We start from the raw sequence: 27204 nt of genomic DNA, 5'->3' as shown, positions 1-27204 counted from the left end.
ATAAACTACTGCTGTGTAACATTGGTATTAGGGCCACTATTTGTTGGGAACCGCCCTGACTGGTATCAGGAGCTGTAACCCCCACCTAGGCTAAGGCTAAGGGAACGCCCTTGGAACCGTAAGCCAGCAAGGAGACAAGAGCTTATCTCCCTGGCAGGAATGCTGCTTCTGCTGCTTTATTCATAACTGAACCCCAAAAAGCTTGGTCAGTTAGCCAAAGACGGGTAAGATTCCCCAAGGGGGGAATGACCTAAGACAGGCACGATCACTTTGGGAGGCCTCCCAAAAGAAGGACTTGGGGGGCTGCAGCAAAAGCGGGTGATGGACCCTCGCTCCTCTGCTTTGACATAGCCTGAGTTCTCATCATCTGGGAGAAAAATCTCCTTATCTCTTGGTTGCCTTAGTTCCCTTGCTCCACCTAAGCCTGAAACAATGACAGGGTGGTGCAGCTCTGTGCTGAAAAGGGCGGATTCCCCGGGTGATCAGGCCTAAGAAAGAATATGTAAATTACTGTGAAACCTGCTTTGTTTAGAATGCTCTCAGTTGAATGAGAGGGGTCCAAGGAGGAAGTTAGTTTGTTCCTCAAAGTCTTACAGCTCTTTGACCCCCGACTCAAAATAGACCCTCAGACTTCCTTGTTTTCTATGGTTCCTTACTTCCCCCTAATGAGTACTGTACTTTACCTGAATTATTATGCAGAATGAGCCCAGTAAAAGCAGGTATGGATGGTAAATCGGTGCGTTCCCCACTAGGGGGGGTGGCCATTTCGTCCCTACTTCCCCACAGAAACTGGTCTGTCTCTGTGCATGTTTTTTCTCGCATGTTTTTCGACGAGCCATCCACAGTGTTCCGTGATCACTGCTGGCCAGGGACCCACACAACTATTAGGTATACTTATACTTGTTTCCATTTATGAATGAACTTGAAATCCTGTAAGTACTGACACACCAGAGGAAAATGTCCCTACACCATCTAGTAACAACAGATTAAAATTATTTTCGTAGAAAGATAGTCTGCACCACTTTAAGTGTGACCACACCTAATAACATTCTGCTAGCAAGGAGAGCATTGTTAGTCCTCAGATCTAAAGTCATGTCAATTCAATTTAGCTTCACTTTTGTGTAAAAACAAACAACCGTGCCACTGCGTTAAATCTCTGTCAAAAAAGGACAACAAAGAAATGACCGGGTTCACTTTCAGATATATTCTGCTTGAAAGCCTGGGTTTTCACACCGCACTTTCATCTAGGTCAGTGAGCTTCAACCACTGTGCCGCCAGAATTTTTAAAAGCATGCAATGCCTGACTGATTAGTCAGGGGCACTCACTTCTATTCCTTCAGATTGTTAAATTTTAAAAAAATGACAAAAGCCAACACAAGAATAGCTGTCCAGTGTGAATGAATCAAAATTATACTTTATTTTTGCCAGATAGGCAAAAAGCATACATTTTTTGATTTGTGGCAGAATTTCAGGAATTAGTTTACGTGTGCCCTAAATGAAGGGGGTTGAAAATCACTGACCTGGTTTATGATGCCCTGCCGTGGTGAACGTCAAAGTGTGGCCCTCTACCCGCAGCACTGGCGTTGCTGCCCGGGAACTTATCAGAAACGCCTGTTCTTAGCCTCACCCAGGACAACCGGGCCTGCGAGTCTGGAGTTCGAGACCAGCAATGTGTTTCAAAGGTCTGAGGAACGTGGGTCTGGGACTTCCGTCCCAGCTCCGGTCACATGAATATGCAAATCACACCAGCCTACGGGAGCTCATTTGTGGTCAGATAGACCCATCACATTTCACCGCACTACTGTAATCACTTTAAAATTAAGGAAATGTATTTTGCATTTACTTTTTCTGATCTCATTAGATAGGCCCGGTAAATCATTAGTTCAGAAGATAATGCTGCCCGATAATGCATTTTAAAACAAATAATATGAATGAGTAATGTAAACAGATAATTTCTCGAGGCCTTGCCACCATTAGGATAGATGCCCAAGACTTCCTAGGTTAGAACAAGATGGCATACAAAAGCATGAAAAAGTAGTTCTAATACCATAATTGCATGAAAGAATCAGATACTTGGACCAGGAGCAGAAAGCATTTAAAAATATTGTTAAAATTGAGATACATCTGTTAAAAGTAAATTCATTCATTACATAGAAAATGTAATGAAAACAAAACTATTTTTAAATATTTTAAGACTTTTTAAAATATTTTATTTATTTACTTTTAGAGTGGAGAAGGAGAGGCGAGAGGGAAATGTACATCAATGTATGGTTGCCTCTCGTGCGCCCCCTACTGGGGACCTGGCCTGCAACCCAGGCCTATGGGAATCAAACTGGGAATCGAACTGGGAATCAAACTGGTGACCCTTTGGTCTGCAGGCCAGCACTCGATCCACTGAGCCACACCAGCCAGGCAGAAAATATGAAACTATTTAAAGAGGCCAGATTTTTTTCTTTCTTCACTTCTCATTTTACCTTCCAACTCTCTCATAAATGCTATACACTTTATGGAAATGTTGCCGTGAGTGGGCAAACTGATAGGGATGTTGCTTCCTCGACATCAGTGTTTAAATGGCAGCCTCCTTGAATCTCGAGTCCACCGCTCATTAGCTGGGTAATCTTGGATCTATTTCCTATTATCTCTGAGCTTTATTTACAAAAGCATTCTAATGAGCATAACTGTGGCAAAGAATTGTAATAATGAAAGAAAAAACAGCCCAACAAGAGCACTGCATAAACTGTGGGGTATAATGTAAACATCAGTTACTGCTCATTTCTGATGAGCTGCAGACGGTTATCAATCAGCTTTCTGGTCACATGCCCACGGTAGGAGTGAAATGGCAAAAAAAGAAGTAGTAGGAATTCTAATTGCTCAGGCTTAATGAGAAATACACTAGACGTTATTTGTGTTTCCAATGAATTTTAAATCGTTTCTATAAATATTCCGCATGAAGGAGTTACAGGAAATTATTGTTAATTCCAATAAGCTAATAATCTCTTATGAAATTACAAACTGTATCTAAGGAGGAACTTGCTGAGAAGCAAAACCAGTTTTTTATCATTTTCATCAGTTGGAAATAGAAATTGGTAAAGATATGATATTAGCAGTAGTTATAAATAACCCCCTGAAACTGGAACATATCAAAAATATTAACTCTGCATAGAAAAATGTTATTCCAAGTGTAAATATTTTCTATTTCCCCTTTAGATAGTGTAAATTGAAAAACCCTAGGGAAATACATAATTCATAAGTAATAAAGTAAAAGGGAAAACAGGGATGATACATCCTTAAGTGTCTAGAATACACAAACATTTCTCCCTGCAGCATGAGGGTTTACAGAATATTTGCTTTGATATACATTTCAAAACTCTCATGCATCAAAGTTCCAAGTAACTGCAGATCCTACACCTTATACAGAATGAATGAAAGAAGGTGAAGGGATTTGCCATAGAACTCGTATGCATCCCCCATGGACCCCGACCACTGTGAGGTGGCGGCTGGAGGGAGCAGGGGGTGAGGGCTGGGTGGAGACGGGCAAAGCGGGGTGGGGGGGGAGGGACACCCGCAGTAATGTCGACAATAAAAATGGAGTTAAAAAATGCAATACTGTAAGATATTAAATTTGGTGAAAAGCAAAGGTTTTGTTGTTTAAACATGCTCAATCACTATGGGATGCTACGTTATCTCCACCTGTTTACAGAGAGTTTAAATGTAGCATTCAAAAAAGATGAAACTGCAGTTGAGTAACCCACCCTACCATTTATCCAGGCATTTATGGTTTGAAAAATAATGCTGGCAGATCTTTTATTCATCAGTATGTGAAAAGAAGGGATGTATGATAACACTGGAGTAAACTTGTCCAAAGATAAATACTGAGCAATTTTTCAGTTACATGGAGACAAATAAAATGAAAGAGTGTGAAACAAAGGCAAAATAAAAGCTTAGACCTAAAACAGAGATGCTCCTCTGCCTTGAAAAAATACAATAATTTAAACTCCATAACATCCAGGTTGGGTGCTATTAATGCTCTCATCTTACAGATGAGGAACCTAAACTTGACAAACAAACAAACAAACAAACAAACAAACATTTTCCTAACGCCTTTCCCCAAGTCAGGGGTAGCACTTGCTTTTGAAGCCAGGGAGCCTGGCCCTCGAGCCCATGGCGGTAACCAGCAACCATGCATCTCAGATCGCCTACGAAATGAAACCCCCCTTGGCTGAGCTGAACGATCATCAGGTGGCCCTGAAAGACATCCTGGAGATGATTTCCGCACTTGCCCTCCCCTCCCGCGGACCACGCGGTGCTCTCACTGACATTAGATATCACGGCCAAACTACTAGGTGCCGTGAAAACGCTGCAATGTGCACTTAAAACCAGCAGCCAGAGACAGGAGCGACAACTCCCATCCTCCCCATTTCCCCGGGCCCGAAGGGCTTGGGTCCTGAAGCCCCCTCCTTGTCCTGCACACGCGCATCCACCTGAGAGTCAGAAGTGGAAACTTCTGCGGGGGGATTTGGGTGGGGCGTCTGATGGTTTTATCTTTAATATTAGCTGGAGGAAATCTCCAGCATGATGTTTTTTTATTTCATCTGGGAAAAAGGTCAGAATACTTACTGGAAAATCTGCAATAACAAGAAAAAAATCTCTGGCAAATTTTAGGGTGACATTAACTCAAACTACTTTGTTTGTTCAGGCTCCGACAGTGCAGTCAGGAGTCACCACAGTTGGGGAGAATGGTCCCTAAATAGGACAGAACTGGGTCTGACTCTGAGTCAGCCAGGCCCCGTCCCTGGGCCCGTGGGGTGGTGCGCAGACTTAATAATCTCCCGCGTGAGGTCATTCACATCTTGCTAACTTTTATCCAGTTCCTAGAACAAGTGATCTTTATTTTTTCAGAGCAAGTTAAAAAATAAACACTGTGACATTTATGAAATAGTTGGTATGTTGGAGGAAATTTTGGAGACATTCTTACTAAAGGAATGACCCAAGTTCCTCCTCAGTCATTAAGATTGTATAATCCCGTTTTGAAAGCTTTCTGAGTACGTCTATGTCTCCGAGATAACAAACATATTGATGATAAGCAGCGTTTTTGTACAATTTAAACGACCATACAGAAAAGCGTGCCTATGCAAACCAACATGCCTCACTTGCAGAGCGCTCACTGTATGTTCTGCTTGCCGTCTGGATTAACCCCTTTGCACGTAACTATGTATGGAAAACGGAGTTCCAACATTTCTACGATTCAATAGAGTCTGCCTTGCAGCAAGCAATCGTTTGGAGGCGTGACCTGGATTCTTACTTTCTGCCTGGATTCTGCAGCGAGGACAGCCTGGGCTCCCCGAACAAACCCCGTCTACGAGCTCCAAGTGCCGGTAGTAACTGCATCTAGGGGCACGGAGCTGGCCACCCCCCCCCCCCCCCCGAGAGCTCCGTGCATGCGTCAAGCACGCCGTGTGCGCACAGCGTGGTGATGATGACCAAGCCTCGGTGTGGCCACACCTTCCTCCACCCGTGGGGGTTCATGACGTCTCTTCCCGCCTGCACGGCTCACGGAGAGAACAATTTACTGGTGAAGGAATCACGGCGCGATCGCGCCGACGTTCCTCTTTGAAATGAAGTGCCAGGAAACTCAGAGCCGCGACGAGCGTTTGGGGAAACTGTGCACATCTGGGAAAGAACTGGCCGGGCCATTAGCGGCATTTGATTTTAGAGCGGAAATAGTTTTCTCATCCGAAGGACATAACAAAGGAAAGATCTGCTGGTCGGGGGACATATTTTCCAAGTAATCCATCAGCTAGAATTACTTTCCTCACTTTCGGTCTGAGGAATACACGTCCTTGAATCCTGTGCACAGTATAGACCGATTTATAAGATATGAGTTCAGTTATTCTAGCTTATAAGTAGCTGAGCACCTGGAAGTCCCCCTTTCTCAACAACAGGGAGGGCGCCACTCACCAAGGGGCCGGGCGGTCCGTCCTGGCCGGCTGCGCCCGGGAGGCCTTGCTCTCCCTGCGGAAAAGAAACACGATTCGCTTATTAAAACGTAACAAACGCAGACCTGTTTCCGTCGGATTTTAACTCTGGAAATACAAAAGGAAACAAAGCGCACGCCGTTTATGGAGTCCACCGCGTGGAGAACTCCACAAATACTGTGAGCAACTTTGAGTCTTCTCACTGCGTGTGTATTTGTAGGCACACACCTACACGTTCGTGTACATGGATGGACTCAGGCATAAATATATTTCGTCTTTGAGCCCTTAAGGTTCAGTGGTCCATTCTGCCCTTATGAATGAAAGTTTTACCAGGACCTTATTAAATAAAGGGCCTACTTAAATATCTAAGATTTTCATTTTCACATAACGTTTCCTGAATTCCCATACAACATGCACACTCTAATTTACGAAGTAGTGCTGTCATAAATACTTTCGTTTGTCACTTTTTTTAGGAATAAAACATATTTTTTAACAACAAATGGTGTTTTTCTTGTAAGCACAGATGCTCACCACGGGCCCAGGGATGCCCCGCAGACCCTCTGGACCCGGCTTTCCGGCAGGCCCCTGAGGACCCACGGGGCCCGTCTTCCCAGCAGGACCTTCGGCGCCTGCTTCGCCCTGTTGGGAAACACAATGCGTGCACACGTTACTAATGAGAAGAGGCGTCTTACCATTTCACTGAAAGCATTCATCGAGACGCCGAGCCATCTGCGCACGAGCTTTGCGTGCACAGCAGCCGTGCGCTCAGCCTTACCTTGGCTCCTTTCTCGCCCTGTCGTCCTTCTGCACCTGCCGCTCCCGGTGGACCCTGCAAACATCAAATATGCAAATTTCCTTCGTGCATTTACATAGTCGTCTGGGAGACAGAAAACCTGGCATTTCCAAGTCGTGCAGCCAAGTGGGGTAGGAAAAGAATCATTTATATCACAAAATATTCCAAGTGACAAAGAAAAATTTTGAGTATGAAATAAGATACCGCAATTCCCATTATATTTAAGTTTTGTTCCTGACCATTACACCACATCCTTGCTATTTTCTCTTATGGCATTTCCAAGAAACCTTTCAACTCAGCACAAGGACGACACTGGCTTTGATAACCCATGACCGTAAGAGCTACACATACATATTCATAATAAACTTACCCTGAGACCTGTAAAATTTACAGTTTCGTTATATTTATTTCACTTCCACTAGTTAATTGAATTTTTATTATTACTGAACAAGCATTAAATTCAACTTGATGCTGATTTTCTGCGCCAGTTCAGACACGAGAACAGATAGTTTAAAAAAAGACACCTCATGATCTTGAGAAAATTGCATTCCTTTTGCCCCCAGATGCTCTCATTTTCCATTTGTTTACTTCAATTTTTGCAATGAACGGTGTTCAGAATTGGGGACCGCGGCTGAGGCTGGAGGTTGGGGGAAAACGGTGGAGATGGCCCTCGTGGGTGGGCCCCGGGCGGGGCCACGGGACGCCTTTCTCCCTCTCGGATGTGATAGTAGTATTCCGCCGGCGCCCACAGGCCAGTCTTTCACCCGGTCTTTTAAATCCACGTTTCAAATGAGGATCAAGCACTTCATCAAATTCAGAGAGACCCGTGAGCTCATCCATCTCCGGGAGGCAAGGAACCCGCAGGGAGGGAGGGGCAAAAGGAGGTCTACGGTTGTGAGCACGTGAGACACAGAGCGCCTTCTTGTATTATTATTATTCTTTATTAATCGTTGTGTTATTTCCCATAGGAACAGCTGTAAACCCCCCATGCTGTATATCACTAGCAATTCTTTTCTCGGTATTGATCTCTGTCATTTTGTATGTCATTACACATTCGTTGTGTCTCAGCCCAGAGATTCAAAAAGGGTATAATTTCTGTAAGAAGTCTCTCCAGCCCGCAGCAATATCTAAACAATAATGCATGCGCTAAAACTTAAGTGCACCTTTTCAACCTCATGCCATCTATGCAAGGGGAATTCTCTGTGGAAGTGTGAGCTTCGAGTATTTCCTGGTGTTGAAATGCTGATTTGTAAATTATTTGGGTGTGACATTTAAAATGTGAACCTGCGCAAAGTGGGTTAACACAACCACAATGGATAGTACTGCGGGAATAGAATTTATGAGATTCCGCTAAATAAGGGGCTTGTCCTCTTCCATGAAGATTTTCCCTTAAACCAGTGACATCAGGCCCGAGGGGTTAACCTCAAATGACTGCGCGTAGATTCCTGAACTTGATAGCGCAGAAGCTTGATAAAGATCTGGCTTTTTAAAAAAGCAAGTTATCTGCTGTCTAAAAATGTACCAAAAATATTGCTTTGGCCGCAAGGGAGAAAAGAAAACCGGAGTTGGAAGAGCCGTGAGAATGGAAACACAAGACCATCCTCACAACACAGCCCCGAGGCTGGGACCCAGATGCAGGTTTTCTCCATCCTGGAAGGACTGCTTCCCTCTGACGCCTGCCCGGTGCCGGTCATGGGAGAGGCACGTGCTCAGTGGCTGTTCTCTCATCTTATTTGACTCCATTTCCATCTATTCCTTATATTTTTTTCCAGATGGTGCCCACTCTTTAAGAGAAACTAGAATGCAAATAGATAATACTCTTTTTGTAGGAGAATAGGTAGTTTCCTTTTGGGGAAAAAAATAACTAATGATGCCAATGGGCAAATGTTTTGTCATTTATTTCTCCTGCGTCTGCGCAAACAGAGGGACAGGGACTTCATCTAGGGAACTGCTGGTGGTACATCTTGAAGTAGAGGGTGTTCTGACTCAGAAATTCCTCCTAAGACATAAGCCTCGGTTAATTCTCCATAGCAGTCACTGTTAGGTGGCATTTTCCTCACCATGAGAAATCTATTTGAGATAACATACACAGCCTAACCCTCTCCCTACTATTCACACTTTACAATATTATTTTAGAATTGACCCATTCTTCCATCCATGAAACAAATATTTATGACTCCCTTGTGTCAGAAATATGTTGTGCACAGGGAATACGAAACAATAAAATATAAGTGAAACCCTAAGACACAGGTGGCAGACACAAGGCCCACGGGCCAAATCCAGACCCCCCCCTTGTTTCATCCCGCCTGGCACCTTGTTTCTACCCAGTGGCAGTGCTGAGCTCCTGATTAACTGTTAAGGAGCAGTTACATGTACACAGTCCTACAATTACATCCAGCAACCGCAAGGCTGACGTAGCCCCCGGTGAAAATGAGTTTGACACCCCTGCCCTAAGGAGTCCACAAGTTTAGTTCTGAAGACAGACATTGAAATGAATAAATCCAGTGCACTGTAAAATATCCACCGATGAAGTAAGTGGTTCAAAATCGCTACATTGATCTAGTGTGCTGGTACAGAAGGCGTCCCTAAAAACCCGACTTCGGATCTGAGTCTCAGTGTCAGCACCATTACCCTGACTGTTGCCTCTGACCGTTCCATTCATGCAGAAATATGTGTATACACATGTACATGCTACCCAGCATACATGGCTGTATAAAGTATATATCTACATCTGCTAATTAATAGTAGCAGTTATTGTTTTAATTTTTTATTGTGAACTTTCCTTTGGCCATAGGAGCTGGACTCTTTAAGATGGAATGTAACAGGTACACTTTAAGGTCACGATGTTTAAATTATTTTAGTCAGCTCTAGATTTTTTTCCCCCAATAAAATCCATGGAACTAACTCGGCTTCCAAACAGCTGTGATGATAACTTGAGTATGAACATTTCACGACTTGGGGACACCGACTGCACAGTCTTCTAGAGCCTGAAGGAAATGCACATTTACTCTCAAGTGTCACAGTACGTGCCAGGGTGCCCCTATACGACCACCGACACCTTAATTTCCCTGCTTGCTCGATGACTGTGGGAATGTCGTTGTTCCTCAGCATCGCCACCATGGCAACACTCTGATCCATATTCTACTAGGCAGGCTTATTTGTAAGACTCACTCGTGGACAAGCGCGATGATACTTGGGAAGCTATCCCTAGTGACTGCTGCTTTGGCAAGGAGGCGTGTCTACCCTGCTGGGTCTCCGACGCGGGGCACCGGAGGACAGGAGAAACGCTGACGTGCACAGAATGTGTACGAGGCTTATTTAAGGCCTCCTGTCCTAGCGGACTAAAGGAGAACAGATTGAAAGGCAATCCTGTCTCCAGATGCTATGTGCGTAGATCGGACAGTATAATTATGGCACAGGAATATGTTCTCGTTGTTTCCACAAAGGTGATGATATTCAACTGAATCCTGAGCCAAAGACGTAGGAGGCCGGATGGCCACAGGATTCGGCCCTCGGTGTCAGTGCATGCCACCCCTCTGCGCTGCGTCCCTGTAGGGAAGGGGCCTTGTGTTCACCGGCATGCACGGCGACCTCACGTGTGCACAGCACACGTGAGGCCCGCGTCCTTCCTTCCCAGTTAACTCACGCGATCGCAGCAGGACTTGCCGCACTAGTCCTAACTTCCTGGGGCTCGACAAACCCGCCTCCTTCGGAAAGGTCTGCAGTAAGAGAACAGACACTCGTCCACCCCCAAGGTTTTTGGGCGCTCGTGCCGCAGGCGAGCAGAGACGGCATGCCTCAAAAATCATGTCATGCTTTGCAGTTCCTCTTGAAGAGAAACAGCGCAATGGTTGTTGTGGATTACATTCTTCTCTCCTACTGAGACCGTGATTTGGTGCCGCCGACAAAACAAAGGAAAACAAAATAAAATAAGAATGATGAGGAGGAGGAGTCAGAGGAGGAGGAAGAGGAAGGTGAAAGGGGCACTTGGTCCATGAAGAGGAAATGGTATTTAGAGAAGATATTTCCTGTAAACCACACCCATTTCTGTCAGAGAGAAATGTTCATAAACACTGACTCCAATTTATACTGCTGAGAGTCCACATTAAACCCTGTTCACGCGCTCTGCATCTGCAGACGTGTAATGTGAAAGTGCCCCTCCGTTAAAGCTACCCCTAGAGATGCCCCGCGGCCTGCCTGCTCTGTCCCTTCGGGTTACTGAAGAAAGCTGGTTCGGCGTTTGGCGCACATTGTGTGCACGGGCAGGTGGGAAGCTCACTACAGCAGGTACGGCGGAGCACTCCACACGGGCGTGCGAGGGCTGCCAGAGGCAGGCCAGCGGAAACTGAGCTATTCCGAGACAGTACCACGGTGAGAAAAAGACAGCGAAGTCAGTCTCCTAGCGTCTACTGTAGCCAATAGTTTGGACGAGGTCCATGTATTTCTATTTTACTGCAGCCTTTTGTTGAAATCCTGCCATGGCTTCCAAAGCAGAGACGTTTCCCAGTGTAAATAGAATGCTCTATGCTGATGGCTCCTGAGCGCATTCCATGGATCCTGAATTTGGGATTTTACAGTGTTTTTAGGCAGCACTGGACTTGTGACAGTCCACCTGTCCGTAATGCATCAGGACCTGAAGTTCAGGGTCCCCTCAGAGTCTCCAACAGCCTACAGCATCTGTGCAGAGGGGAGACTGAAGCGCAGGGCCATGGCAACTGCTTTTCATTGGGACAGATTAAACCTGTCAGTTGAAGTGCCATGTATTTTAATAAGTCTATTGACACATTTAAGAAATCACCCTGTTCTCGAGGACTCATTTTTTAGCATCATTATCAAGGGCTGCCTGCCACTTACCTATGTTACATGAATTCACACACACAGCGGGTAGGGAGTGGATGTTTCAAAAAAAAGAATTTTGAAAGCTTACCCTTTTTCCAGGAGGCCCTGGTGGGCCGGCCTCACCAGACGGGCCAGGAGGACCCTGCAACATGGACGAAACACAGTGAATCCACGGAGCGTTGCTTCAGGGCCCACGCAGCATTCAGGGCCCACACAGCCTTTTTCCAAGTCAGGGCTGAAACCTCCTTCTTCACCCCCCACCCCTGTCTCTGTCTCTCCTGGGAAATCTTGGCCCTGTGTCAGTTCCCTAACTTTCCTGTCGGGATCTGTTTAGAGCTGGTAAATTCATATTAACACTTCCTCCTAGCTGGAAGAAGGTGAATTAAAAAAAAAAAACTATGTTCTTTTAAAAAGTGCTAATTTATATCTGACAAGCATCCAATAGACATACTGATTAGAGAATCATACAGTTAATAAGTCTACTCCTAGCCCACGCATTCTCAAAACCATAAAACAATTACTTGCAATTCCTTCCTGCACCGCACTAGCATGTTTACGTCAAGGAGGACGAACATGCGGGGACATGACCCACAATCTTCTCTGCACAGAATAAGCTCATGTCTCTGACGGCAAATACCCACGGGGATCACGCTAGACAAAAAGTTACGTCGGGGGAGCTGTCTGTCTTCGGCTCCTGCTCAAGTTGGTCCCCTCCCTGGATGGCCACCTGTGGCCAAGAGCCCGGGACTTTGTTGTTACCAAATAAAAAAAATATGCTGAGTTCCCTTAGGTTAGTAACTGGAGTAATCCGTGTTGATGAAAGGTTGCTAACCTGGCCATCAGTCTTATTTGTGATGTCAGAATAATTTTGTATTAACACAGACAGACAGATAATTGAATTTGAGACAGTCTGACAAAAGCATTAGTATGATGCGACTACTTTTTTTTAGTTATGAAAGCTTTGCTTATATTTCTGAAATCGCATCAAGTTAGAAACACTCCACATAAGTTTGACTTTTAACTGGCATTCAAATATAACTGATGATTGTCTCAGAAAAATCATTGCACAGGTAGGTATGCTTCTAAAATGTTGATTATTTCTGATTTTCTTAAATGTCTGAGATGATGTAAAGATGAAATCAAAGGAGCACGGGCTGCCTACCGGCTGACCGGGGTCTCCATCTTCACCCTTGTCGCCGCCAACGCCGTCTTGACCCTGTAACAGGAACAGAAGACGACCCGGTGTTTCTCACTGTTAATTCACCCTTATCAGAGAAAAGGGTCCAATACACTATGGTAGTCCTGGAGATAAGTTATTACCAGGCAGACAATTAAAGTAGTCTAGTCTTTCTGTTTTTCTTTGTAGGCCTGCGGTAGCTCTCACTTTTCCCATACATGTTTGTGAAATTTCTACAACATCAAATTTAAAGTACAGTAAGTTCTTAATTACAAGAAACAAAAAAATGTAATTAGCGTCCACCTCGAGTGCATCCTGGCACCATGAACACTTATGGTGTGGTTTGAGATGGGATTTGCATTATAGAAGAGAGTCTGATAAAAGCAAAAGTTCTGTACCTTCAAACTAGTAGTGAGGCTGCTACTGAGATATTTGCACAATTCAACCAAGTCTCGAAAACGAACCCAGATGAAGAGAATAATCACACACCCCAGGTCTAATAGCCTCCAGCTACATGGATTTCATTGTAGTGATTGCAGTTCATGCTTTCTTTTTCTTCCTATTTTTGGAGCTTCACTTAAATGATTCAAATTGTCTTTAGTTATTAACAATAGAGACACATGCAACACCCTCACCGCCCCCCCCCGCGATCCCCCTATTTTTCCCTGGTACTTACCGAAGGGCCAGGTTCCCCCGGAGGCCCGGGGTCTCCAGGAAAGCCAACAGGACCCTACAATAAGGGTTTTAAAAGAAAGGGGATAAACGGAAAACGATTTTTATGAAGTCATGATATTCTGAGTTTCAGAGGTAAAAGTCATGGTGTAACCATATGAGACTATTTCCCTCCTTCTGTTGAGAATTTAAATGAAGTCAGAGAGACTTCCAGCCAAGATGGAGGCATAGGTAGACACACTGTGCCTCTTTGCACAATCAAAAAAGAACAACAAATTTAAAAACAAAAGCAACCAGAACTGTCAGGAAATTGAACTGTTTGGAAGTCCGACAACCAAGCAGTTCAAGAAGAAACATTCACCCAGACAGGTAGCAGGGCAGGCGACAGGCAGCCCAGGTGGAGCGGACTCTCGGCAAGGCAGTGGCTGGTGGACTGGCAGTCCCACGTTTGAGTGCAGATAAACCGGGAGGAACAAATGGGGAGTGAGACAGACCCTGCAACCCAGGGCTCCAGCTCGGGGAAGTAAAGCCTCAGACCTCTGACTGAAAACACCTGTGAGGGTTGCGGCAGCAGGAGAAACTCCCAGCCTCACAGGAGAGTTTGTGGAGAGACCCACAGGGTCCTAGAACGTACACAAACCCACCCACCTGGGAATCAGCACCAGAAGGGCCCAATTTGCTTGTGGGAAGTGGGGGAAGTGACGGAAAGCTAGTCAAGAGCTAAGCAAGAGGCATTGTTTACAACGCAGCCATGTGGGTTGCCCCAGCCTGGTGAATACCTAAGGCTCCACCCCTTACTACCTAACTGCCAAGACAAAAAAAAAGCCCAAATGAAAGAACAGATACAAGCTCCAGAAAAAATACAACTAAACGACAAAGAGAGCCAACCTATCAGATGCACAGTTCAGAACACTGGTAATTAGGATACTTACAGAAATGGTTGAGTATGGTTACAAAACAGAGGAAAAAGAGAAGGCTATGAAAAGTGAAATAAAGGAAAGTGTACAGGGAACCAACAGTGAAGGGAAGGAAATGGGGATTCAAATCAACATTTTGGATCAGAAGGAAGAAATAAACATTCAACCAGAACAGAATGAAGAAACAAGAATTCAAAAAATAAGGAGAGGCTCAGGAACCTCTGAGACAACTTTAAATGTTCCAGCATCTGAATCATACGGGTGCCAGAAGGAGAAGAGGAAGGACAAGAAATTGAAAACGTTTTTGAACAAATAATGAAGGAGAACTTCCCCAATTTGGCAAAGGAAATAGACTTCCAGGAAGTCCAGGAAGCTCAGAGAGTCTCAAAGAAGTTGGACCCAAGGAAGCACACACCAAGGCACATCATAATTACATTAGCCAAGATTAAAGATAAGGAGAGAATCTTAAAAGCAGCAAGAGAAAAGGAAATAGTTACCTCCAAAGGAGTTTCCATAAGACTATCAGCTGATTTCTAAAAAGAAACCTTGCAGACAAGAAGGTGCTAGAAAGAAGTATTTGAAGTCATGAAAGGCAAGGACCTACATCCAGGATGACTCTATCCAGCAAAGCTCTCGTTTAGAATGGAAGGGCAGATAAAGCGCTTCCCAGATGAAATCAATTAAAGGATTTCGTCAGCACTAAGCTCTTATTGTATGAAATGTTAAAGGAGATCAATCTAAGAAAAAGAAGGTCAAAAGTACAAACAGTAAAATGACAACAAACTCGAAACTATCAACAACCGAACCTAAAAAGACCAAAACAAAAACAAACTAAGCAAACAACTAGACCTAGAACAGATTCACAGAAATGGAGATCACATGGAGGGTTATCAGTGGGGAAGGGGAGGGGGAGAGTGGGGGAAAAGGCACAGGGAATAAGAAGCATAAATGGCAGGTACAAAATAGACAGGGGAGGTGAAGAATAGTATGGGAAATGGAGAAGCTGAGGAACTTATATGTACGACCCATGGACATGACCTAAGGTGGGGGAATGCTGGTGGGAGGGGGGTGCAAGGTGGAGGGGAACAAAGGGAAGAAAAAAATGGGACAATTGTAATAGCATAATCAATAAAATATATTTAAAAAAAATTTTAAATGTTTTAGAAAGAAATAAGTTCATATATTTATAGGGAAAAAATGAAGTCAACAGAGAACGCTTCTGACTGTAGGAAATGGTGCGAAGTCCACTTCCCCAGCTGTGGGCGGGAGTCTCATGATTTCTCATCTTCCTACAAAGGCTCCACAATGGCTTTGACCTGGACGCCACTTCTAAGGGACCAAGCTCACTCACCGGGTTGCCCTTAGGGCCGTCGTCGCCTGGTGGTCCCTTGCCACCGGGGGGTCCGGCGGCGCCAGGGGGCCCGGCTTCCCCCTTCTCCCCTCTTTCTCCTTTGGGTCCCTGCGCGGCCGGGAACAAGAATGATTAACATACACGCCACAAATCAGAATTCCTTTTTCTTTCCTCTTCCCAACTGTCAGGTATTTTTAGTTGTAAGCCACACATCGTTCATGACGGGCATGGGATTGTGGTTACTCAAGGAAATCGAAGACCATCCAGCCTCATCACTGACGGATGGAAAGAACGTGGACCTTGAGTTACACAGATTTGCATGTAAACCCTAGCTTTCCCTCTCTTGCTGGGCTTCCTGGACGAGGTATTCCGTTTCCTCCGCTTTCTAGGGGAAACTGGATCACCTTTTGTTATCAGATGAGAAAGAATACAAAGAGCGAAATGTACTCGTGACGACCCAAGAAGCGGTAGTAACACAGGTGATAGCTTTTATGGGCAGTCAGAGCTAAAAAGGATCATCTAGTCTAGTCGCTCAAGGAACCGTATGATTTCTCCAAGGTTCTTGCTTTCCTCTTGCTTGAGAATAGCCGATACAGACTTTGTATATTTATGTCAATCAGAGTTTCTTAACCTTGGCGTGTTGGTTCAGACCACGCTTTTGGCAGGGGGCTGTCCTGTGAAGGGCAAGCTGCATACCAGCACCCCGGTCTCTGCTGATCACATGCCAGACGCTGCCTGCCTTCAGGTGCAGCAGCCAAAAATGTCTCCAGACATTTCCACATGTTTCCTCCCCAGGGTCAAGCTCACTCCCAGTTTCAAACGATCGGAATTAGAGCAATACAGTCCTAACACATAAAAATCTTTGATGTGGCGGCGTTGGTTCGTTTGTGTATTTTGTGGACAATCCACCAGCTTCAGTTGGAGTGCTCTAATTTATGCCGATGAGATTTTCGCGATTTCTACGTTAATGAAAATATGCAGAGGTTATGAAAATTCTTGAACAAAGAATATGCTCTGCATTTGTGATTATTCTTAATGGGAAGGAAAGGCAAACGGTGAATTGTGTCCAGTGCTCTGGAGGGAACTGCTGAGCACCCACGTAGATGGGATGGCGAGGCCGTGCTTACTTACCCCTGGGCCGGCTTCCCCGGGCGGCCCCGGGTTCCCTGCTTCCCCAGGTTCACCCTGCGGGGAAGAGATCAAACGGGCATCAGTCAGGACACAGAAATGATGGCTTACGTTTGTCAGACTGCCTTCATCGATGACCATGACATTTCAGAGTAGTCCTTTAAGTACCATATTCTTCAAAAGGCAGTGAAAAACTTTACGAAGACGACGGAACTTTTCCTATTATTGACTTTCGTTTCTCAGGTGAGGAGACAGACCAGCTGATGCTACAATGCCAATCAGTCGGCTACCAGCCAGAACATTCACCTGGGTCACCACCCAACCACACACGACAGGCAGCGGCTGGTGCCTCACACTCTGTGTATCTGTTTGTGCTGCATTAGTATCCATGCTGCTAGAGTTAGGCTTATGGATTAGACAATTTTGGTTATTTTTATTCCAACATATGAATTTGATTTATTTGCACTTTAACAATGAAGCAAATAATTTGGTAACATTTTGATACTCTTGTAAGATATATTTAGTAGAGGTCTAAAGAACATAGAAAGGGAATGTATTTATAAGATACTTAAAGGTCCACAGATACTAATTAAACCTGCTTCTTTTGAGGATAGACGCATTACACATTTGGACGGCTATTTTCTTCTTAGCAGACTTATAAATAAACCTCCTAGATGAGTGGGTTTTAGTGATGAAAGTCTGCAACTCACTCTTCGCACTCAGAAATGCAGGCAAATACTCTATCCGAGTAATCAGCCATCCAATGAAGTAATACATCAGCACATTCGTGGACCACGTTTCCACACCAAACCAGTGGTCCTGGAAATTCTTCTACGTGTTTTAAAATGTGAGGTCGAAATGTTCTTTAACTTTTAACTCCACTCTCCCAAATATTCCCATTGCACACTAATTGGTTTGAAATGTATGTTAAATATAAACACGATTCCGGGGGAGGCGAACTTACGTACATAATTCCTTACTCTACGAAAATATGCACGTATTTTAACGCTGTGAATTAGCTGTGTAAGGGTGGAATATACCAAGCCCTTTCCAGGAATTTATGAGTACTATTGTGTAAAAATTACTTTCTTCTCTAGATGAGCCGCAAATTTTTCCATTTTTTGGATAAATCTTACAAGTAATATTTATTTTAGTAACATTGCATTTACATTATTTATGAGTATGAGATACATGATATTTTATATCACTTTTCATACCTTTAAAATAAATCTGAGTTTTCCACTCAGAGCACCTGTAAAATGGGCACATCAAATGCTGTATATACGGAATATGTACGGTATACTATTGGGTCTCATTAGGTGTGAAATTTAAAATAGCCAAACTCATACAAGCACAGTAAAGTGGTGGTCACTGGGGCGTGGGGGTTGGGAGACATAGGGAGATGTAGGTCAAAGGGTACAAATGCTCAGATACCCAGGATGAGTAAGCTCCTAAGATCTAAAATACACTATATATAACGATGCTATTTCACAGTACTGTACTGCATGCTCGAACTTGCTGGGAGAGCAGATCCCAAGCATTCTTACGGCACACACGCACAGATAGCCAGGTGAGGTGATGAGTAAGTTAACTGGCCCGAGTGTGGGGGTTATTTCACAAAGCATACATGGACCAGAACACCACGTTGGACACCCTAAATATATATAATTTTTATTGGTCAATTATGGCGCAGGAAATCTGCTGGCCAGGCCCGAAACATTTTCCTTGGTACCACATGGTGAAATCCCAGAAGGTGGAACAGGCAGGGAAATGACTGTTGTTTTATTCACCCTCTGTGTGCTCTGTTGTTCTGTTTTAATCTCGGACCACTCTGAAGTTAAACTGAAGTCGACTCTTAAGGGTTATTTCCATATTTTCAAAGGAGGGAAATGATAGGTAGTAAAGAGAAGGGCTTGAGTAATTGCCAAAATTCAAAGACAAGTTTTTAGTGCAAAATCTCTCCATTTTGGGAACAACGCATCCGTGTTCTTTTGTCCAAAATCCATATGAAAATTACCTTTTGTACATTAGAGTCAAGTGTACACAATATAAATGGCAATTACTTAGGGAGAAATTAACATTATACCAATAGTAATAGATAGACAATTATTCCATATGGTTACATCATAAAAACTAAAGTATTACTACTGATCGTGCAACTGTTTTGCACCATTCTGCAACACCCTTGTTCAGGGCAAGGCTCCCTCCAGAAGGGAGAGCAGATTATTCTGTGCGCTGAAAGTCATAAAACATGCATGAAATCTCAAGGCACTGTTCTGATATATATCTCTGTTTTGAGGAAACCGTTGAAGTGCAGAACCCCTCTGCAGCAAATCTCTATTATACGGAAAGCAGGTTAAACATATTTAAGCAAAATGCAGCGTGACTAAAGGATGTGGTTTTCTTTCCTTTATTTCCCCACTGAATTAGTGACTGGAAATAAATTTTAACATGGAAATGGGGAAGCGTTCAGCCAGAATCAACGCTGATGTCAGTGACCTGTAATCTACAGCAAATTGTATTACCCAGACGCTGAAGAGAAAAAAAATTGAAGTCTCCTTTCTATCTTCCTGTCACATAGAAAAAAAAAAAACAACGTTTGGAATAGAGAAAAATGAAAACTTTATTTTATGGCCAGACATTTAGAGTCAGCTGATGTTTTAATTGTAAGAAGTGGTATCAACACCGGGTGAGTCTTTCTCTCGAGACTCGGAGCGGGCAAGGTCACTAGCAGGCTTCAGGCAGACGGAAGCAGCACGGGATGGGAGTTTCCAGAACTCCAAGCATCTGGCTTCCGTGTTTCTCTGAGACTTACACAGAAGAAAAACCATAAAAGATGCAACCGAACTGCTTACAACTGGTCCCCCTGCACCCCACAGCTGTAGGCAACAAGCAGAGCCGCTGAAAAGGCTGCGCCATGGTTCTAGAAGTTGCTGTGCGGGCAGAACTGGAAGCGGAGACTGGAGTTCACCACTCGCCAGCCAGCATCAGAGCCACAGGGGGCGACACAAAGGGCTGGAGGTGGAGTGTTGTGCCCTGGTCTGTCTGACACAGCGACACCACCGGGGACCGTGTTTGCCGCCGCCGTTGTTCCTGTGACCCGTGAACTCATGAAACATGACTTTTCCATTCCACCCCCAGCTCCCCTGCACCCTTTCAACATGAAACTTCAAATTGAAAAGTATAAACAAAGAGACAGTCAATCAAAAGACTGGACTCTTTATGCAGGAAGGATCAGATAATGACTTTAAAATGTTTCAAATGTACTCATTAAGAAACGATTTGAATAATCATACACAGTTAATTACATTCAAAATACTAGCATGTGGGTGGGTGTTGGGCAGAAACAAACGTCTAAATACTATATTCTAATCTTATTACATTGCTTTTCTGAGAGATAAATTTTTGATTAAAATAAGTGAATTTAAATACAAGATATGATATGGCCAAAATTTTTGAGACCAATCAACAGAACTTTTATAATTAGGATGTCTATACTTTTTTCAGACTCAAGAAATAACTAGAAAACTCAAGAAACTTCTATTGTTTCCACTGCACAATTTTTCATGGTATAAAGTTTCATTTTTGACCCTCAAAGCTAGCAAATATTCTATTTTTAAATAAAGCAAAACTGTTGTCAATTTTTTGAAAATTCTATTAAGAAATGAGCATGAATATGTAAATAACAAATTGGAGAATCGTTTTGACATTTTCATAAAAAGGAAGCAGAGATATTTTAAATGTAATCAAGCTCACGAGAACAGGAAGCTATGCGGAGCCCAGATGTTATGGCACACGCCAGCTACTTTGAAAAGTGCCAGAGACAGGTCATAGCGCTGGCGATGAAAATAGAACTCCGAATGTGACAAAGTGAATGATTCATTCCTTTGTAGTTGGAAGGATTCTTTTTTCCCTCTTAAGTCCCTTACATCAACGGACCTCTCTTCTTTTCATAATGAGTGTTGTTACAGACACAGTCTAGTCGGGCACAAACGGGTTGCAGAACCTGGAGCTCGGCTTAGTCGCTTTTTAAAGACAACACTGGAATTCGAGCGCTGAAATGCCCCAAGCTCCAGCCCCCTTAGCTTCAACACCGGGATAAGAACGGTGCCGTCAGCACAGGGCGCTTGTGTCGATTAAAGAAAATAATCCACGAGCATTGCTCTGCACGGCATCTGGTCATCAAGAGCATGCTATCTCAAGGTCATTTCACCTTCAAATGTTCAGCTCCCAGACGGGATGAGCTGTGATCTGCAAGGCCAGGAGTGACACACTGAGAGAGAGAGTGCTCCTGGGAGCCCCTGGAATATTAGCCACTGCGGTCAGAGTGCACTGCCCTTGCCGTTTCCAACTTGACGTCATTCTGCTCCTTACCTTATCGCCCACTCCGCCCACGGAACCAATGGATCCTGGAGGCCCTTGAGGTCCCTACAGTACGGGAAAAGGAATACAGTTATTCTCACTCGTGGAATGGTGTAAGAAATTCATAAATATATGTCTAGTTGTTCTTGAAGAGAGAAATATATGTGAGCATATCCCAAGTCCTGGGAAGGATGGGGCAAAATCATGCCCTTTATTGAGTTGTCAAATTTACTGGAGAATAGGAATGAATATGATATGATATGATATCATATCATAATAACATTAGACTGATTTTCTATTGCACCAGCATTTTGAAGATAAAGCAAGAGACTTTCCAACTCCAGTCATGCCAGTCGACACTCGTAACATAATTCAGTCTTTTCACCACCAAACATGTCCTATTTAGAGGATGATTTTACAAATTTTTCTAGCAGATCAAAATACAAATGTGGTTAGGGATTATGAAATCCAGGCAAAAAAAACAATATAAACCATCTCTCAACCTTAAAATTACTTGAGGGTAATGAAACCCTAAAAGCTTTTTCAGCATGCCTGCTCCTAGCACATTCGGGTCTGCCAGAATTAAAAGCAGACGTAACGGAAGAGCAATAAAGACTAGAATAAATGTCTCAGTCTTTGTGAAAAGGTAAGGTCAGAAGGAGAGATTACATCAACAGCTATAAATTTATTAATGGTAACAACAAGATAAAGGCAGCTTTACATTTCAAAATCCTATTGCACTGGAACAGGGAGTCAATTATTAAGCTCAGGGAGACTGTTTATACAATTGAGAGGAAATATTTTATCTGGTAAGAGATGCACGATACATCGTCAGGCACACATTGCTCGAACCTGTTCTATAGAGTGAAAATACAAAATGCAAAAGCTTTGAAATAAAAGTCACTGGTGACAGGTGCTGACATAGAGGCTGTTCGGCATATAGGCCTCGGTTAGCACAATCGAAGCCAATTACAAACCATCTCTCCGGGCTATTGTGAGCGAGAAGGTTAAATATGAAACAGTTTGGTGCCACTCAACAGGTATCCTACGTAAGGCGCTGTCTTTGTATGCGGAACTGAACAAATGTGGTCATTATAATAAAGCCAGTATTTCCCACTCACCAACAACCATACATGGAATGGGAACTTTGTAGCTACTGAATATTTGTGGTGATTAGTTCCCTACAAAGCCTGTTTCTTTTCCTGGAAAATGACATGGAGTAAGCAGAGGGTCCTTGAGCTCTGCGCCCTGAAACATCTGATAAGAGTGTCATTATCTCCCTTGTACTTTAGACACCATCTGCCGTTAAACCGCACCAACCCCCCGCATCGCTTCAGCAAAAGGAACACATTTCACAGTCCTTACGTCAGCTCCGCCGGGGCCCTGGGGACCTCTCGGGCCTGGAGGACCAGGTGGACCCTGCGGGAGACAAACGGGAAGCTTCGTGAGGACCGCGCTCAAGTGCCTTCCTGCTCTTTCCGTTTCGTGATGGAGAGCCCTCCGCCCCCGGAGAAGTCCCAGCCTGCGAGATCGCAGACGGGACGCACGATGGGGCCCCTAGGTGTCTGTCCTTGATGGATAGCCCGCCACTTTAGCAAAGAGTGTCTCACATGGAGCTACGGGGAAATTAAAACTGCAGCAAAAAATTTTGATGAAGAGTTTAAAAAGTCCACTGCTACTATCTGGTCTAATGAATTTGTAACGCAGCTGGAAGTATTTCACGCTGGGATGTGCTAGAATGCCGGTGTATGAAAGGAACCCAAAGTGGAAACAGGAACTGGTGCTTGAGTGGATTTAGAATTCCTAATTCCATAGAGGATTTTAAAATTTGTATACACTTTTTGTCAGCTTTTGTGTTCCATATGTTAGAATTGAGATAAGATTAACTGTCTAGTGGTCTCCTAAAGCGATGATCTCTCCTCTCTTTGGGCATTGAAGTGAACTTGCACATTTTTTATAAAATCCTGACAGCCAGAACCTGGTATCTCACACTTACGAGTAGTCTGTAGGGAACACGGGGGCATTTGTATTTTTTTAAAGGTCACAGTTTATTTTAATGCCACGGATGGAAAGCGTGTGGACTACCCGCTGTTACCGTGGGTCAGGAGGCTGTGTCGTACTCGGACCCACGGCAGCTGTGCCTCAGAAGACGCCTGCCCTGAGTCTGGTGCCTCCTGGAGTGCTAATTGGTTATTTGAATCAGCAAGGTGCCATGTGCCCTGCTTTTAAATTTACTGTGATGATAAAAATCACTTCTTACTTGAAGAAAATAAAATTGAACACTCAAGTGCAAAATGATCAAACACGGATTTCGAGGAAGTAAAAACTGGGCCAATGTTTATTGAGAGAAAGGAGCAATCAGGAAGTACTCATTATGTTTCATTATTAATTTCAATGACCTTACCTAATTGTTTTTTTACCCAATATAGTGCTTAATAAATAAATATATGTATTTCACATTTTCAAGTGAACTATTACAGCAGAAAGCCAGAATCAATCAATGGAAATCCTGTCGCAGTGTTCTAATTAAGATTGAATTCCTTATTCAATTAATTTATAATTACAATTAATTTTTAATACTGTATTAACATTCGCTAATTATTCCAGTCCCGGGTGACTACTGTCTGTTCTTTACTTGTTCCACATGGGAGTCCAGAGCTAAACGCTAATAAATAGCTGAAGTGTGACAGTTTATGTCTTCCTCAGGAATATGCAGACACAGGAGTGGAGAGCATATAACAATGCATTAACCAATGAAAGTGTATGTGCGAGCGACATCGCTCAAAAGTGAGAAAGAGGGAAAAACAGAGATTCTTGCTGACGGGAGACCCAGCGGCCGCAGAGGCAGGTTGGGTGGGGGAAAGGGGAGGCAGCAATTGGACAAGTCTCAATTGCTTTACGACGACTTTGTTCCCATTACTCAGCCTGAAGAAAGATACTAATTACGTGAAAAGTCATTATATGTATCGAATACTGACAAGTGCAAACTTACCATGGGGCCGACATCCCCATTTTCACCTTTCTCACCAGGCGGGCCCGGCAGGCCCTGAGGAAAAACAATAAACGTCACTCATTTATTTAAAAAGAAACACTTGGCAATTTCTAACTCAAAATCAAAAATTGAATATAAGATTAAGACAATTTTTAAAAATAGCATAAAAATGAAGATTCAGAAACTATCATGTCAAAATACTTATAATGCAGGTATTGGCTACAGATGATAAAATCTTGCATCTACATTTACAAATAAAACTCGTGCTTTTTATAATACGATGCTGTTTGATTTTAGTGACAAGAACTCACAGAGCAGATGGCACTCAAATTTCAGCTGGCTGTGTCTTCAGGGGAACATTGTGTCACTTTCTCCTGATCTTTCTAACTAGCACCCCTTATGCAGAAGTGTTTATATTTCTTATTTCATATCACAACGCGCCCTCCACGCTGGAACTACACACCGTGCTTTAAAACACGATTTGGCCACTGGTTGCACACTTATCATCGTAAGCCACTTTGGGGCTGTGGCGTGTAGGGGTCGAGTTTTCTTTTTCTAACCTCTAGCAACTAGAGGGCCAGTCAAAAACTCGGATTGCAATAAAATGTTGACTTAACAAATGAATGATTGAATGCTAAGGAAATAAATCAACGGAAAAAAGCTACATGCCATAAAATGTACTTGTAACCCTAGGATAGTTAACATTCTCAATTATTCCAAATGTTTAATCACAGAAAACATAGCAAAATCAATTTGGTTATGTAAACTAATGGAATATTATAAGATTATTAATGTAATACTAATTCTCTAAATATGAATGTGTATGAGTAGTAAAAAATAAAAAAAATGAATATGCATTGTATAAATTTAACTGTAAATATCTGTTTAGGCAGGATGCTTATTGGACAGAAATGGTAAAGTGGTAATAGTTTTTATACATTAGGATTATGGAGTGTTCTCATTTTTAATGTTTTCAGTGTTATCATTATTTGTATATATCTCTATACATATTTTAAAGCTTGTAAAATAGTGTCTAAGGTGCAATCTATTTAAGAAATAAAAAATACATGATACAAAAGCTCTAAATTCATGCTATTATTTTAGAAAATTATGATCTGCAATAATAAAGACATCTTTCTCATTTTTCCCTAAATACACACACTAGCTGAGACGTGAGTTTCAAAAAGGGATACTTACCTTTAAGGCATAGGTGATGATTTCTGATATTTTTATTCTAGTTTACTTATCCTAGTCTATGTCATTTTTTTAATGCTGGTTAACTCGCTCAATGATTTTGGTGACCCACTAATTCCACACGACTCTCCGTTTGGGGAGAGGGTCCTTTACCAAGGATACTTACAAACTTAAAAAAAATGCTGTATCTTCATTTTATGAGAACACCTTAATTACTGGTTTATAATGGACAACATCTATCAGGATTTCATTTCACATTTTATTAAATGTCAGATAGGTGTCCAGGAAAACAGGCTATTACATATACTTCCTAGATAGTAACCATGATGTGATGGAAGCTTCTAGAATTACTAGAGAAGTTCTCGGGAGGAAACAGCCCAGGTAGGGTTTCAGATATGAGTCTACCTGAAAATTACCCGGGAGAGATTGCTGAACTTTAGATTCCAAGACCCATAACTTAAGAGATTTGAATTCATTGACGGGGCATACACACTTAAATCCTTAAACATGCAAATGTAAATTAGCACAGGTAAAATATGTCATTTTAAGTCCATTTTCTTTAGTAGTACGCACTGCAACTAGACATGATTCAGTTCTTATGAACACTGTATCAAAGAACAGTCACAGCCCCTATATTTTGTCTAGGTTCCACTTCTCTTTACTAGAGAGTGCGTCTGATTTGGGATCCCCAAAATTGAATGGTACATAAATGCTGGTTTATAGTTTTATTTTCTTTCCCTAACAAGCCCAGCTCTGTAGTGCTGTCATTTCTTTATGCACATGGTTGCTCCTAATACTAATTCAATAGGAACCTCCCAATAGAAAAATAATGTAGTATTTATCTTTTTGATAAGCTCAATTATAGTTTGAGTTGATTAATTCAGAATGTTCTTATTATTACAATGAATAGAGACATAATGAGTCCAATTCTCTTGCTGCCTTGGAGCTAAACATCCTACATGACCCTCCAGTGTTAATCATTTCATGTGTCCTGAGTTTCTCCTCGGGAGTAATTTATATCTGCGGAGATTCTGCTTAAAGGCCTGTCAATTTAATATCATTTGCCACTTAAGAGATGAAATCAAACAATGAACTCAGGCCAAGAACGCTCATTCTCTGTGTCTCCTTTAAATGCAGGCAAATAGCACACATCAAGTTGAAAAATCAAGCCATTTGACCGCAGTAGTATATCATTATTATTTGTCTATTATAATTGCTACTATCTATTCTGCCACGAAGACTCAATTAAAGAAAGTAGATCAATTGTGAACATGTTAATTACATTAGCATCTTTTCAGATTCCTGACTTAAAGGAGTGGCTGTAGGAAAATATAATCAATGTTTAGGGAATTGATTTCTTGAGTCCCCCTCATCGAAGAGCACATTTATCATGTTGTGGAAATGAAGATAATTTTTAATTAATAGTTTAGTAATGTGAGCTACAGGGCATCTTCTTCAATCACGAGAACTGAATTCCTAAACTATGCCCTTAAAGAATTCAGAATATTCCATGAAATGAAAAAGTGAAAAGTGGAAAATGAATGGTAACAGGCCCATCGGCAATCTGGTTTTTAGTGTCTGTTGTTGATTCCAAAGGTGTGTGTGTCACAAAAATCTGGTACGAAAATGAAGCTCCTGAGCCCTGGCTGGCGTACCTCAGTGGATTGAGTGCGGGCTGCGAACCAAAGTGTCGCAGGTTCGATTCCCAGTCAGGCCACATACCTGGGTTGCAGGCTATGGCCCCCAGCAACCGCACATTGATGTTTCTCTCCCTCTCTCTCTCTTTCTCCCTCCCTTCCCACTC

The 27204-nt window shown here is 42.9% G+C and overlaps 1 protein-coding gene across 4 annotated transcripts in view; it reads right to left on the bottom strand.

The window, feature by feature from the left end:
• COL11A1 (collagen type XI alpha 1 chain) overlaps window positions 1–27204 on the bottom strand; it is a 164828-nt gene that overhangs the window by 13713 nt on the left and 123911 nt on the right. For all 4 annotated transcript variants that reach the window (XM_045816516.1, XM_045816518.1, XM_045816515.1 and 1 more), the window contains 11 exons: window positions 24207–24260; window positions 22580–22633; window positions 21227–21280; window positions 16856–16909; window positions 15725–15832; window positions 13461–13514; window positions 12770–12823; window positions 11696–11749; window positions 6751–6804; window positions 6507–6614; window positions 5959–6012 (listed from right to left, as the gene is read on the bottom strand). In XM_045816516.1, coding sequence (XP_045672472.1) covers window positions 5959–6012; window positions 6507–6614; window positions 6751–6804; window positions 11696–11749; window positions 12770–12823; window positions 13461–13514; window positions 15725–15832; window positions 16856–16909; window positions 21227–21280; window positions 22580–22633; window positions 24207–24260 — 702 coding nt within the window. The remainder of the gene's footprint in view (window positions 1–5958; window positions 6013–6506; window positions 6615–6750; window positions 6805–11695; window positions 11750–12769; window positions 12824–13460; window positions 13515–15724; window positions 15833–16855; window positions 16910–21226; window positions 21281–22579; window positions 22634–24206; window positions 24261–27204) is intronic.

Source organism: Phyllostomus hastatus, unplaced genomic scaffold (assembly GCF_019186645.2).
Source record: "Phyllostomus hastatus isolate PE091 unplaced genomic scaffold, TTU_PhHast_1.1 phas_scaffold_216, whole genome shotgun sequence".
Taxonomy (NCBI): domain Eukaryota; kingdom Metazoa; phylum Chordata; class Mammalia; order Chiroptera; family Phyllostomidae; genus Phyllostomus; species Phyllostomus hastatus.
This window is presented reverse-complemented; position numbering and strand designations above follow the sequence as displayed.